Source organism: Podarcis pityusensis (genome assembly GCF_964106645.2).
Source record: "Podarcis pityusensis genome assembly, chromosome: 6".
In the NCBI taxonomy this organism is placed as follows: Eukaryota; Metazoa; Chordata; class Lepidosauria; order Squamata; family Lacertidae; genus Podarcis; species Podarcis pityusensis.
The window spans coordinates 63,604,568-63,618,932 of NC_138030.1; the positions used below are offsets into that span (position 1 = coordinate 63,604,568).

General features: G+C 38.7%; 2 protein-coding genes across 23 annotated transcripts in view; one reads left to right on the top strand and one right to left on the bottom strand.

Annotated features, from left to right (window-relative positions):
* The window catches only part of LRRC7 (leucine rich repeat containing 7), a gene marked incomplete at its 3' end in the record, with an annotated part of 196,840 nt that overhangs the window by 171,230 nt on the left and 11,245 nt on the right, over positions 1-14,365 (top strand). For 6 of the 13 annotated variants that reach the window (XM_081008899.1, XM_081008910.1, XM_081008909.1 and 3 more), the window contains one exon: positions 1,189-1,279. In XM_081008899.1, the coding sequence (XP_080865025.1) occupies positions 1,189-1,279 (91 nt within the window). Of the gene's footprint in view, positions 1-1,188; positions 7,164-13,476; positions 13,538-14,365 lie in introns of those variants that run through there. The other 7 variants (XM_081008900.1, XM_081008901.1, XM_081008904.1 and 4 more) reach the window with 5 other exon arrangements.
* LRRC40 (leucine rich repeat containing 40) overlaps positions 252-14,365 on the bottom strand; it is a 29,821-nt gene continuing 15,707 nt past the window's right edge. For 2 of the 10 annotated variants that reach the window (XM_081008938.1, XM_081008932.1), the window contains exons 13-15: positions 13,736-13,813; positions 11,051-11,236; positions 8,003-9,424 (exon numbers count right to left, since the gene is read on the bottom strand). In XM_081008938.1, coding sequence (XP_080865064.1) covers positions 9,319-9,424; positions 11,051-11,236; positions 13,736-13,813 — 370 coding nt within the window. In that variant the 3' untranslated portion in view covers positions 8,003-9,318. Of the gene's footprint in view, positions 435-3,463; positions 5,332-8,002; positions 9,425-10,802; positions 10,853-11,050; positions 11,237-13,509; positions 13,640-13,735; positions 13,814-14,365 lie in introns of those variants that run through there. The other 8 variants (XM_081008934.1, XM_081008936.1, XM_081008937.1 and 5 more) reach the window with 8 other exon arrangements.

Below are 14,365 nucleotides of genomic sequence, written 5' to 3' on the forward strand. Positions count from 1 at the left end.
TTCACAGAACATTTTTAAGTCTTAAAGGAAGTCTTATATAAACTGCATTGCATTCTCACTTTGATGAAATCTTCAGGGTATGAGACCTTGAAGAATGAAAAATATTTTATTTTGATGTGATGAACATAAGAGTTTTGCTAATCTGGACTGGCATTGTATTTGATGACTTGTAGAATAGAGTATATTACACATGTGTACAATTGTATCCATTAACAAGTAATCTTAACAGGGAATTTGGATCCCTGAGAAAGTTGGTTTTCATTTTCTAAGCTTTTATGTTACAGATAAAATCATGGAAATAGGCAAACCATGTTTGTTCTGAAATCCGTGGCCGGTGTACCTGCTTGGCACTTCAAAACTACTTCTGCAGTATCTTACCCTTCTACTTCAATACTGGCACTTCTTTTTTTCATTCTCTGGTCCTGCTGCCTTTGCTTTGAAAAACAAACAAAGTCAATTATGAAATAAAGCAAAATGTGTTCATTTTACGTGGAGAACATGGGTATTCTCAGCATTCAGCTTGGCATTTGTACAAGGGTGGTGCATGCTCAAACATGCCCAGTTTATAAATTATAGTTGTTGTCAATGAATAGTTGTTCTTTTCACAAACCCTGACCTAAACCTCACACAGCAGCAACAGTGTGCACTTAAGGATCTCTTTGGCTAACAGATCACCAGCGTCAGTGCCAATGTGGAAGGCAGGACTGACCAAACTCAAGTGCTCTGAACTCATTCTTGCAGCTCTCTTTACCACACTAATACACTATTAGGTAATGTGGATTAGTCCAACAAGGATAACACTCATCCAAGTAGAGTTGCGGGTTGTAGTTATTTATTCTTATGAGACACTTCCATACACAGAAACCAATGTGATCAGGATGGAAACCTGAGTAGCTTCTTTCTGAGAGCAAGTCTCCTTGCTGAATTGAGGCAGACCCCTGGAAACGAAAATTATAAACCCACATAAATTGGTATAAGGTAGAAATAAACAAGAGAGCAATAGATGACCACACCAATATGGGGTTGCATAGACTTTTGGAAAACCAAAATTTGAATGGAGCTTTTACTGGGATAACTTTCCAGCTGATTTTTATACACCTGTAGGATTTCAGTTGATTTTACAGCTGTATTTCCCATGTAGCCACAATGGATATCTAGTTATAATTTTTTCTCTTTTGTCTGTTACAGGCAAATGGACACAGTTTTGTACATATGGAACATGAAAAAGCTGTACTACTACTGAAGAGTTTCCAGAATACAGTAGACCTAGTTATTCAACGTGAGCTTACTGTCTAAATATTTTTTATAAATAGTAAAATATGTCTAGCCAGATCTAATGTTTAATTAAATAAAAATTTATATACATATATATATAAATAAATGAATATATATATATATATGGGGGAAATTGCCAATTGCTGGACCAATGGCAAACATAGTGCCAAATGTATATGTAGTACTGATCATTGGGAGGGATATCTATATAAATGTAACTTCCATGGGATTACATATTAGTTCTCATTGTAAGCCTCTGTGCGTTGGTACCAGCTTTTTTTCAAGATGATTTTTAATTATTTCTAGATGTCATGTAATTTCAGAACACAGAAGCACACACAAGCTATTTACAAATTATTCCGTCCATCAAAAAACAGGCTGCGTGCACACCACACCTTTAAAAGACATGACACCCACCTACCCCAATAGCCTTGTGAGGGATAAACTACAATTCCCAGAATACTCTGGGGGAAGCCATGCCCTTTTAAGGTAGTGTGTGTACCCAGCCACAGCCTCAAAGTTCTTCATGGCTTTAGAAAGAAAACTATTTAAAACTGTAATTCCCACAAAGTCTAAAGTCAAATATAATGAATTATTAAATAGTATTTTTATAGACATTTAAAATGAAATCTATATATAAATTAACCTGTAGTCCTATATCCACTTACCTGAGAATAAATTCCATTGCACTTAATGGGGCTTTCTTCTGAGGAGACATTTATAGAATTGCACTTTAAAACTTTTGGGCCTGATACAACTAAATATTTGTGCTAGTGGGAGACAGTGCAATGAGCTCTGCTAGTGCAACAGGGCTCCCCCCTATTTCTGGCCACCCAGTCAGCTTGGGGGGGCAGAGGAGAGGGAGATCTTTCTGACTGGCAAGCAAAAATGCTTGCGCTGACAGAACAAACGTAATGGTGAGACACTGAATTCCTCCCTTTGCCTTTTTAAATTTCATGGGTGGTGTTCAACTGTTTTGCTCAGAGTAGTAATGTCCAAGTTAATCATTTTCATTGATTTCAGTGCATCTATTCTGAGTAAAACTTAGCCGAATAGCACCCAATGCCTTACAGGATTAATTTAAGGTACTCCCTGAGCTGGGAGAGGGTGTCACACACGCAAAACTGAGCTTCAGTGTGTATACTATTATTTGAAAAGCTCATCCCCTGCCCTTCATATGCATTTGCATCACTCAGGGTAGCTTGAAATAATACAACCATATAAACCAATACAACAAAGACAGGCGCAGCCGAAGATGATGATAAGATGCACCACACAGCAGGCGTAAGATATACAGTGAGATATGATATAATGAGGTAATATAATGTGGGTATGACCACAGAGGTGGCTTTTTTTGCCACTTCCCATGCAGTATTCAATGTTCAGCCTGGAACATGACATGGAAGGAAGCCTTCAAAGCAAATCTTAGGCAGCAGGCAACCTAGGAGATGGTCCCTCAGGTATCCTTTAGGGCAGGGATGAGGAACCTCTTTGTCTGGCCCTCAGATTCTCCCCAGGCCACACACTGCCCAACTAGAATTTGTCTCCGAGCTGTGCTAAGGCCTCTTACTTGCCTGGAGATAAAAATGTGGGTGTCTGTGTAAACCTCTGCCTTTCTGATGGGTTTGCATGGCTGGAATGTAGTCTAGTGTACAAAAGTCTCACATCCTTTGTTCAGCCCACTGGTCCTCTGGCCCTACCCGCCACTAACATGTGGCCCCTGGAAGGTTACCCATGACGTAATGCAGCCCTCAGTTTGAAAAAGGTTCACCATGTTTGCTGTTAGGGCTTCAAAGATAATTACCAGAACTTTGAATTGTGTCCAGAAAGGAATTAGTAAGAAGGGGATTTGCTCTTTCTTACCACAATCATAGGGACGCGGGTGGCGCTTTGGTCTAAACCACTGAGCCTAGGGCTTGCAGATCGGAAGGTCGGCAGTTTGAATCCCCATGACGGGGTGAGCTCCCGTTGCTCAGTCCCAGCTCCTGCCCACCTAGCAGTTCGAAAGCACGTCAAAGTACCTAAGGGTCAGGGGTACCTTTACCACAATCATGCGACGTGGTTTAGGGTTATACAAAGAATAGTCACAGCTAATCTGAATATTTTTAACCTGCAATGCACTCCTTCCATGCCATTTCCCATGTTCCAAGCTCAGACCCTACTATTGCAAAAATATGCTCAGCTCAAATTCTTAATGAACAACATGCTTTATTTGATGAAATATGTGTAGGAGTTAATCCATAAGGTGACAGTTAATGAAGGGGAATAGTGTGCAAATCACTTAATATTGCTTATCAATAGAAGAACCATCACTGTAGCTAATTAAAAGTGGTTTAGCCCTAATGTGATTCAGTTCTCTTAGCACTTTACACAAGCAATAACGTTTCTGAATATACATTATAATTAAACTATTTAAAATATTTATATGACACCTTCTCCTAGGTTCAATACAGTTGGCAATGAAATATAAAACCATAAAATAACTCAGGATAGCCTTACGACTAAACAGAATGTGGTTTCAGCCTAACTATTTTATCAAATCAGATAATGATGACAGGTTGCTTAATTAACAAGTAGGGATAAAGTTGATCTACCTGCCATGGAAGCCAGGGAGATGGCCTGGGAATCATATGTTCTTGCTCTTCGTTTCGTAGCAAGAATGGAGAATAAGATGTTATTGCTTTTGCATGCTGTGGGCCTGTAGTGATCTTTGAATCCCAGATCAATGATCTAAAACTTCAAATGCTATGAAACTTACTAGTCCTCCTATCCAGATGGGGATCCTATGTTTTAAAATTAATTTGTTTTCATTTTTGATAATGATTTAAAAATACAGTGAAATCCAAAAATTGACATTTATTCTACACTTCTTTAGAATTTGACTCTGCTGCATTGGTTGCCATGGTACCAGTTCTGTTAGCAACAGTTCTTAAAGGTTTATTTACCAACTCTCACATTAGAGCTACACTGTAAGTAAAATAAAGGGAAAGGCTGACATTCCTTCAATTCAGCACAACAGCTGTTCAGGAAAACATAATGTGTATGGAGCATCACTACATGGAGGCAGTGACACAAGCTTGTTATGTATCCATGCAGGCAGGCAGGACATACACTTGTGGGGGGAAACTCAAAGTATTTGTTTAAAAACGGTAGATGGCAAGTACTCTTAAGAGTTATGTGCTTTTCTCCCATAAGAGGAGGAATGCCTCTTGCAGTATAGACGTCTGCTCTTACAATTGCATGCATTAATAAATTCAAAAGCTTCTTGGTTTGGAACCATTGTTCTTACCTACCGTATCTTTCGCTCTATAACACGCACCCGACCATAACACGCACGTAGTTTTTAGAGGAGGAAAATCCGTAGGCATGCCACCCGTAGGCATTCCCTCCATAACATGCACAGACATTTCCCCTTACTTTTTAGGAGGAAAAAAGTGAGTGTTATGGTGCAAAAAATACGGTATATGCAAATTTTAATTTATATATGAGCTATAACACATGACCACCAGATAACTCAGGCAACCACCATAATTAAGATTCTAAGTCATGTGTTGTGCTTATAGCCACCTGCTGCAGCAATTGCAGAAACCCCTATGACTACAAATATAGGTAGTCAAAATGTAACTTCTGCCGTTACTGGGGTTGCCACTACACTAATCTCTTTCTTCCCTCATGGAACTCAAGTCAGCATACATCTTGTTTCCATGTGATCTCCCATCTAAGCATCACACGCTTTCTCAGTGATGATGCTTCCATTTTGGAACCAACACCACCCCTCCATGATACCTAAATCTTGTTAAGTTTTAGATATCTGGTAATTCGCACAGGCACATAGCAAGATCTGATGCCAGTATTGTTATTTTTAGGTGGCTGGCTCTATGCCTCATTTTAGTAACTGTATTGTGAATTTGAAACTGTTTTGTTGTAACTCACCCAGAAATTGCTGTGCAATGAGACTAGATGAGAAATGTTTCCCAAAAAAGGGCAGACGTCTTAGCTACATTGGTTGCATCAAGTCCCTCTGGATGGTGCCCTGTGTGACCGCTGCTGTTTTTTCTAGAAAAAGAGATACTGGAACTCACCATGAATGCCTCCCTTCTTCTATTATGATGGCAATGGCACCCACCTGAGAGGTGCCAGAGCTGAGTTCCAGTGAGTTCTGGCTGGAAAGAAAGCCCTGCTTGTGACCAATTTATAAATAAAAGATGGAACAGCAGTTAATTTAAAAACAAAAACCTATTATAAACCTTGTGCCTAGGATATCTGGAATGAAAGCTATGTTCCACAAAGGATAGTGTTCTTTATCCTACCACTCTCTGCTTCCCTTTTTTGCAGCAGCAGTGCCTGCCCATTTACCAAACTAAAACCAGTAGTTTCAGCGTCGTACAGAGCTAACTTGTGAGTGTACTGAGTTCTGTGTCTGACTGCAATACATGCCTCTCTAAGAAATAATCATGCAAATCACAGAAATATAAGCAAAATGCTAATCTGCTCACCTCCCTGCTAATGTTCAGAATGTATCATTGTCAACAGCAACAGTGTTTAGTAACATTGATTCGGGTTTCCCATGTTTACAGTTTTCATGTACTTTTGGGGCAAAATTAAGATGGAACTCAAATAGTGACTTACACTTTCACAAAACATTTTTTCTTCCTTTAGGAATTGCTGTTGAATATTTTCAGTTCCATTTTTTCCTTTGCTCATGGTCTTCATTATTGCATTGTGTTCCAAGTATGAGATAAGAATAAAATCTATTTCTAAACCAGTAATTTGGATTGGATTCACATGTAGTGAAGGTGGGTTAATGAACAACAAGGACAGTTTTTGCTATGCCCAACAACAATGGTAGTCATATTTGCGCAGCCCAATACTGACACCCAAAGGCAAAGCCTTGTTTTCCTCAGCACACAAATTTTTAATAGCCAGATTTCTAACGCTCTATACAATAGCAGAATTTTAACTCAGACTTTTAGAATGAGTCATCTTTACTAGTCTTTTTGAACTTTTCAGATGCACATTAAGTCAAACACAAAACATGTATAATACACACCATTTTACTCCATCTAGAATTTTCATGCCCTCTTGTAAAAGCTTTTATTCTTAACATCAAGAAGCCACACCAGTTCAGCACAAGAGGCTGAATTTTTATAAACTGGGGCCTTTCCTGCCTCTTTGCTAGCTTAGGTGGCTTAACACTGGGCAAGACAAAGACTTATTAAGTTACATTTTTCTACTTGTGAGTACTGTAATCAAGTCAAAAACAACTTACTTTATTACAAATTTTACCATTTTATAAAACACATGTTTAATTATAGAGATAGCTGTATTGTAATTAATATTTTGAGAAAATTGTGATTTTGAGCTTAAATTATATACAGAACTGTCATTTTTGTATGTGTTACAAAGATTGCTATATGAAGAACTGTACTTTTCAGTTTAATTACAATATCATTGTAAATATGGCTGAATGAAGAACCACTTACTACTCTATGAACATAGATTGTGAATGTATTTCAATGTCTTTGCAGTATACAGATTTACTGAACTTGGAAGCTGCTTCATTTTACGTGCAAAAAGGTACTTTAAAGCTATATTTTAAATCTATTGATTCAGTGAAATCAATTATCTTTCATTTGCACATGCAGGTGGTATCGCTCCCATTTTAATTTGTGTATTGACACTAACTGGTAAGGTGCATATTGTGTCTAGAATGCATTTTGCAGATGCTTTCTGTACATAAAAAGAATACAGGGACTCAAACAATGCTGTGCAGCGTATAGCAGAGCCATTTTCGGCTTTGATGTACTCAACCTTTTTCAGTATTAAAAAAAGTGTTTTGAATAATATATTAAAAAGTCTATTGTATAAATAAAGGCACCTTATTGTAAGTACTTTGTGCAGGAGTCTTGCAATCACTTTTTTTTTTAAAGACAACTATTTCACTTTTGCTAATTCATAGAAACAACACCAAGCTTTTTGCCAGGCCTCTTATTATTATTTTACTTCCTCAGTCCAAGTGCATCAGAAGTACAGAACTAGAAATGCATTCGCCAACATAAAAAGATGCTGTCAGCTTTTCAGGTAGTTCTCACTACCTAGGAGTTTCGACTTGCAGAGAATGGTTTAGTACAATGGTTGCTAGTACTGGATGGCTGTCAGCATGTTATTAGGCCAGTTGGCTGCATAAAGCTCTACAATCTTTAGAAGAACCCACTGCCACCATCCAACAGATACATATGCTTCAGTGCACCTAATGCTATGCTGGATTGGGGTTAACATGTAGAACCAACTGGGGGGGGGGGCTGAAGGATTGCCACTGACATATTTAGAAAGATCCAAGTATGCAAGAATTGTTGCTAGTACTGCACCATCCTCACCTTCAGTCTCAAAGTATTCACCTTTGTAATTTGCTTCAAAATATCAAGGACAATCAGTGCCTAAATTGCACTATGGCCAGCATACTCCCTTCTGGAAATGTTTTAAGTAAGGGAAGGTGGCCTTCTAGATGATGCTGGACTCCAGCTCCTATTAGCCCCAAACAGCATGGCTAATGGTCAGAAGTGATGGGAGTTGTGTTCCAAAAACAGGTTAATCACCCCTGCACTAGTCTCTCATTGGGTGCAGACTATGGCTTTCATAATTGTACCCAAAGTTTGGGGAAAAGGAAAGTATCTTATGGGCAATAGTGTATATATGCTTCTAATTATACATAACTCAACACAGGAGCTACTATAATAATCATAATAATTTATTATTTAGACCCCGCCCATCTGGCTGGGTTTCCCCAGCCACTCTGGGTGGTTCCCAACAGATTATTAAAAACACAAAAGCAAGACCAGGACAACACATTTAAGGGTGTAGGCATGGCTGTCCCAAATTAAGAACAGATCAGGGAAATTCACATCAATAACCCTCTTCCAAAAAGATTCCAGTTTCTACAAGTCTTAAAAATTTAATCTGAAAGTGGGGTTGCATGGTTGAACAGTTTTAGAGTTAAAAGAATTTCATATACTAGATCATACTCTGGTGCAGCTACATACCTCCTCCTTTCCAACTCCCAGTTTCACAGTTTTTTGCAAAGGAGAAAATTCATGTGTGTGGTGTTCACAGCTGACACAGGCCATGTGTCTTCATACTAAGCTATCCTTGTACAAGTAGGGCATCTCCTAAAAGAGGCAGCTCTTAATAGCAATAACATTTAAAAAAGGAAAATAAATGGAAACTGCTAATTTTGGCAAACTAGCATCTTGAATAATTGCAAGGCGCACACACAACCAAGTATTAATTGTAAAAAAACAGAAAAAATATTCCAACATTTGTGATGTTCCACACAGCAGTTTTTCTAAACATTTCTGGCATTTGTAAACAAGTCATTTGGTTAAATTTATGAAACTGATCATTTGATATATAATTTGAGTTTTATTTTCAAATAATAATTTGATAAATGTGCCAACTCATTAGTGATTAAGTCAGCACCATAATTCTTCAGCAGGCAATCGCTTGGTGCAAATGCTTCATATTATGCAAATCAAGATCTGGATTTATTTTATTTGGGGGCAGCCCTTTTTTGGTGACCTTAAAATTAGCTAAAAGAAAAGGAAGTTTAAAACAGGATTTTAAAAAATTAACACAATAGCACAATTCTAACCATATCCAATTTTGGATAACGTACAGCACCTGTTCATATAGAATATGTGGGTTAAGAAGAGATCAGATGGGTACATGGATACAGCTATCAATAATTCCTAGATGGTAGCAGTATTTTTACAATCATGTCATGATCAGGGGAATTGCTGCTGGACGAATAGAACCATCTATCAGTAACCTACCCATACACCATACAAGTATGTACGCAAGCATAGTTTGAACTGGAGGCATGCAAGGTAAGAGTCCTTTGTGAAATAGCTCTTAAAAAGTGACCCCAGCATATGCACTCAGCTTATGCTAAACGAAGCAAATAGTTCTCATGTATAAGGACTTCGATCTTCATGCTTCAGAAGGTAAGATCTTGCACACATTTCAGTTCAAACCAAGCACAACAGATCAAGTAGGAATTCTGCTTCTTAGGTATTCAAGCACAGCAGCTGTCCCCTTGGCAAGAATAGCAGCTCGAGGAGTCCGAAAAGGATTGCCTTCCAGCAAAAGTGTCCTAACAGAAGGACCAAAAACCAGTTAAGACTACTGTATGTGTGTGCACGCATGTACATGCATACACACAATCACCATTCATAAATGAGAAAATCTTATCACTTTTATTTTATTGTGTCATTTCTTTAAAAATGGAAGTCAGCAATGTCTCTACTCCAGCCTAGTGCCCTCCAAATGTTTTAGACCAACTCCCATCAGCCTCAAGCAGCATGGCTAATTGTCAGGAATTATGGGAATTGTGTCCCACACATCTGGAGGGCATGAGGCTGAGGAAGCCTTCTCTACTCATTTACCGTATTGGCCCAAATATAAGCGGCACTTCCCTGCCCCCCAAATTCCGACTGTGAAAGTTAAAGTGCAGCTTATATTCACGACCTTACAAAAATTGGCTTTTACGATACTGCTGCTGAAACAGACATACGGTAAAACGCAACAAAAAAAATGTTTTATTGCCGATTTGAGAGCTTGAGTCGCTGCGGAATTGTAGCAATTGAATAGCGATTTGCGATTTGAGCGATTGTACGGTAACTTTTGCGGGCTTGCAAGATCAAAGACTTAAATTGGCTTGGAGTTACAATTCTACCAACTGCAGCAATTTTCAGCCTGTAACCCAGTTTTAAGGGAGCGGCTTATATTCGAGTATCGTCTTTGTGAGAGATTGAATAGAAACACTAATCTAGTGTGCTGTTGAACTTTTAAACAGATGAAGTGATAATAATATTTTGCCCTGAATAAGTCCAGTTGTGGTTGAAAGATGGCAAATAAACCGTATTGGCCCGAATATAAGCTGCACCCGCAGATAAGCCGCACCTTTAAAATTCAAGGGGGAAAAGACAACACTCTCTTTCTTAAACAGTCACTTGGGAAATGTTTTTCTTACATTTCTACATTTTTCTTATTCAGACCTTTGTAGATGGAATTCATTGAATTTGAAACCAGCTTAAAATTCTAGTGTTATTGTAAATCCTGAACCTGGTTGGGGGAACGCATGCTGCAGATATACAGTACATGATCCCCTGACTCAATATTGATCCCTTAATTGGGACCGAGGGATCAGGAGAATACATCTCAATCAATTCTCCCTGTCTGCATCAGACCACATTATTATTTTATTCAACAGTTGAGCCACTTCACCACTCACTGATTTATGCATAAAATTCCAGCATTGCACCTTGAAAAGAAAACTGCATCACCATCTATTTAGGACCATCAGTTAGGATAAGCAGTTTTGCAAACAGGGTTCTCCTGTGCTCCTTACATGTTGACTGAGCTTATTTGAACATGGGCTTTCTAACAAATCTCGTTTGTGGAATTCTATCCCATACAGGGTTAGGAAAACTATCCATTCAAATATTCAGTTATATTCTACCCATGCTTACTGAGTGTATACAATCCTGGGAAGCAGAATCTTGTTCAATTCAACCAATGTCTGAAAAGATCCAGAGAGTACACATTTTCAAAATTGTAACCTAATCTATTCAAATAGTCAGATGACACAAAAATGAGATTGATTTCATTATGAACATTTGTACTGCTTTGTTTAGTCTTTCCTAGAATAAATATGAACATTTTCAACTAGAATATGCTGTATAGGAAAAAGTTATCCAAAATTCACGAAGTTAATCACCTGAGATTGACGCAGTTCCCAAGTTCTGGTGGTACTTGTAGGAGGTCATTATTTTGAAGATCTAGGGTACCAAGCCTGTCCAGCTTCTTTATTTGCAGAGTGTCCAGGGATCCAACCTGATTATTAGCAAGGAGGATTGTTTCAAGAGTTGGAATGTGATACAGCACATTTGGAAATATTTTAAATCTATAAAGAAAACCAGAGACACTTCATTAATATAATTATGAATGACCTACCCAAGAATATAATTTGTAAATACAACCAATGCACAAGTGACTTGAGTTTATTAGAAGCCTTTAGAGAACTAATTTACAAAACCAAGGGTTGGATTCAGATTAAGTTCTATTCTAGGCTTCATCAACAGGAGTATAGCATCCATATCAAGAGAAGTAATACCACTCTATTCTGCCTTGGTCAGACCACACCTGGAATACTGTGTGCACTTCTGGGCACCATAATCTAAGAAGGATGTTGACAAGCTAGAACATGTGCAGAGGGCAACCAAGATGATTAAGGGTCTGCAAATTAAGCCTTACAAGGAGTGCTTGAAGGAGCTGGATAGGTTTAGCCTGGAAAAGAGGAGACAGAGATATGATAGCCAGCTTAAAATATTTCATGAGCTGTCACATGGAGGAGGGAGCATGCTTGTTTTCTCCTGCTCTGGAGAGTAGGACTCAAACCAATGGCTTCAAGTTGCAAGAAAGGAGATTCTGACTAACACATTTGGAAAAACTTTCTGACAGTAAAAGCTGTTCGGCAGTGGAACAGACTACCATGAAAGGTGGTGGATTCTCCTTCCTTGGAGGTTTTTAAGCAGAGATTGGATGGCCATTTGTCATGGATGCTTTAGCTGAGATTTCTGCATTGCAGGGGGTTGGAGTAGATGACCCTTGGGTCCCTTCCAACCTAAAAGATTCTATAATTCTAAATTAGCCACTACTTAACCCTGTTGCTTTCAATGAAACTATGTGCAACCAACTAAAGTCTAGAACCAAGCCAATATTTGGAGCTTCTAATTTTTCAGCTAATAATGGCTGACGTTCTTCATAGAGATGCTTCCTACTGAAAGTAACATGGCCCACTCAAGCCTTTTGCAGCCTTCTCCAGGTGTCATCCCTCTCACCAGACAACCTGCCTGAAGTTGGTGACAGTTGGCTCCTTTAGTTCTCTCCTCAAGTACTTTCCTTTACTTGCTCTTGTGTCTTTCCTATTGTGTATTTTGTGAGTTGGTGGGGGTGTTTTAACTGTGTTTCTTCCTCTCTATCCCTTTTGGCGTTGCTAAACTGAGGAGTTTTCCTGCCTTTTTCATTCCCTGCCTTCATGACAGTGCTAGAATTTCAGGCTCAAAATGTTTCTCTTTAAAGAGCTGACTCTCCCAAGGCATAAAAGGTCAGGGGAATGTTTCCAAGGCAACAGCACCTAGAGGGGCACAGTCAAATAAATGTATAAACACTAATTCCCTCAGTAACTTTTTCGTAAGGATTCAAAAGCACGCTTTTTCTTTCACTTAGGTATTTCCCCCTAGATGCATATATGTGGAAGGATTTATAAGGGTAACTGGTCCTTTTAAACAGTTACAGTTTTGAAATGAATGAATGAATTAGTTACCTTATGAGTCCATGAGGAGTTGGATGTGTCCTTGCAGAGGGTGGATTGGAATTACACTGCTGTATGAAATTACAAGATGGGCTTGTCCTTTTTTCTAATTTCATGAGGCTTCACCCATAGCTATTGAAAATGCATAGATGCCTCTCTTTTTTCACCATTTTCAATTAATTGGCTTAAAGAACTCCAGTTTTCTGCACAATTATGTGCAACTTGGCTATGGCTTGCACCTGGTACAATCTCAGATGCTCACCTGTTTTTTCTGCCATCATCTTGACAGTTCAGGGTTGTTGGGAAAATAAAATGAGGAGTGGGGAAATCACATACACCATATTGTACTCCTTGGAGGAAAGGAGGGGTATAAATGTAATAATAAATAAAACCAAAATAAACACCCAACTGAATACTGAGCCCTGCAAAATAGGGTCTCTGTCAGAAACCATTTCTGTTTTCTTTCATATGATGTAGGAGTCAGGCCTTTAGAGTGACAGTGCTGACTCTTTGAAATTCCTTCCATTAAATAACAGACAGGAGCTATCGCCAGTGCTCCCCCCCCCCCCGGGTACACAGGGTACCGTCAAGGGTACACAGTACCGTCAACTCTCTTTTTGTTGTTGTTAAAAAGTGAAGCACTTACTGCAACAACTTCATGGTGAGTACCAGCACCTCTTTTCTAGAAAAAAAGCATGGGCCATCGCTATTGTCTTTCTGGCACCTGTTGAAGACCTTCCTTTTAAGGAGGATATTTATTCCAATCTATATTTGTATTTGCTTTGACATGGTTTTCATTGTTGATGTTTTTATTGATAAAATCACTTCAGGAAGCAGTTCATTCATAAGAAAACAAAAACATCTGGAACGCCACAGGTTCCTCACACGTGACTTAAGCTGAAGTGACATAGAAGTTTCCTCTTCCAACAGGACACTGCTGAGGCAATCAGATTTTTTGAGTGAAGTTCTAAAAGCAGAAGCCTGCTGTAAATCCTAGGAATAGGGATATCCTGTAATACAACAAAGCTAAGACAAAAGACTAACTATGTATTTAACAATTTTGGTAGAGTTATCTACAAGACCACTTACCTGTTAAAGGCAAGATTAATTATTTGCAGTTTTGTCAGTGCTTCCATTTCATCAGGCAGAGATGTCAAAAAGTTATTTCTAAGTTGAAAAAAGCAACCAAATAAACCAACTATTAATTTTTATTAAAAGATTTAGATTCATTTGCCTCAATAAGCAAGCAGAACTGTTGGTACCTATTCTATTGTGAATTCCCATGACAAAGTATCACTTGTGTATAGGAAATTATGTACCCTACATATAAATCAACATACATGATGAGTGCACATTAGTACCAGTAGAACCACCATGTTCAGGGACAATATGCTTTTGACTACCAGTTGCTGAGATCAGAGAAAATGGAGGGTTAAGACCCACTTGTGAGCTTCTGAAAAGCATCAAACTAAGCATCTGGAAAAAGAGTTATTTGCATATTACAGGTACAACACAACTTAACATGTAACTTAACTTACACAACTGCAACTTTGTGCAGGGGGGCGGGGGGGATAAATAAATGGAGAAAATCACTCACCATTTATTTATCCTCCACCAATAGCACAAAGCTGCTATTGTGGGCTTACTTGGCTTTGGGAAGGCAGTATGAGGGCTCTGGGCCAGAGCCCTCACACTGCCTTCCGAAAGCCTCACCGTAAG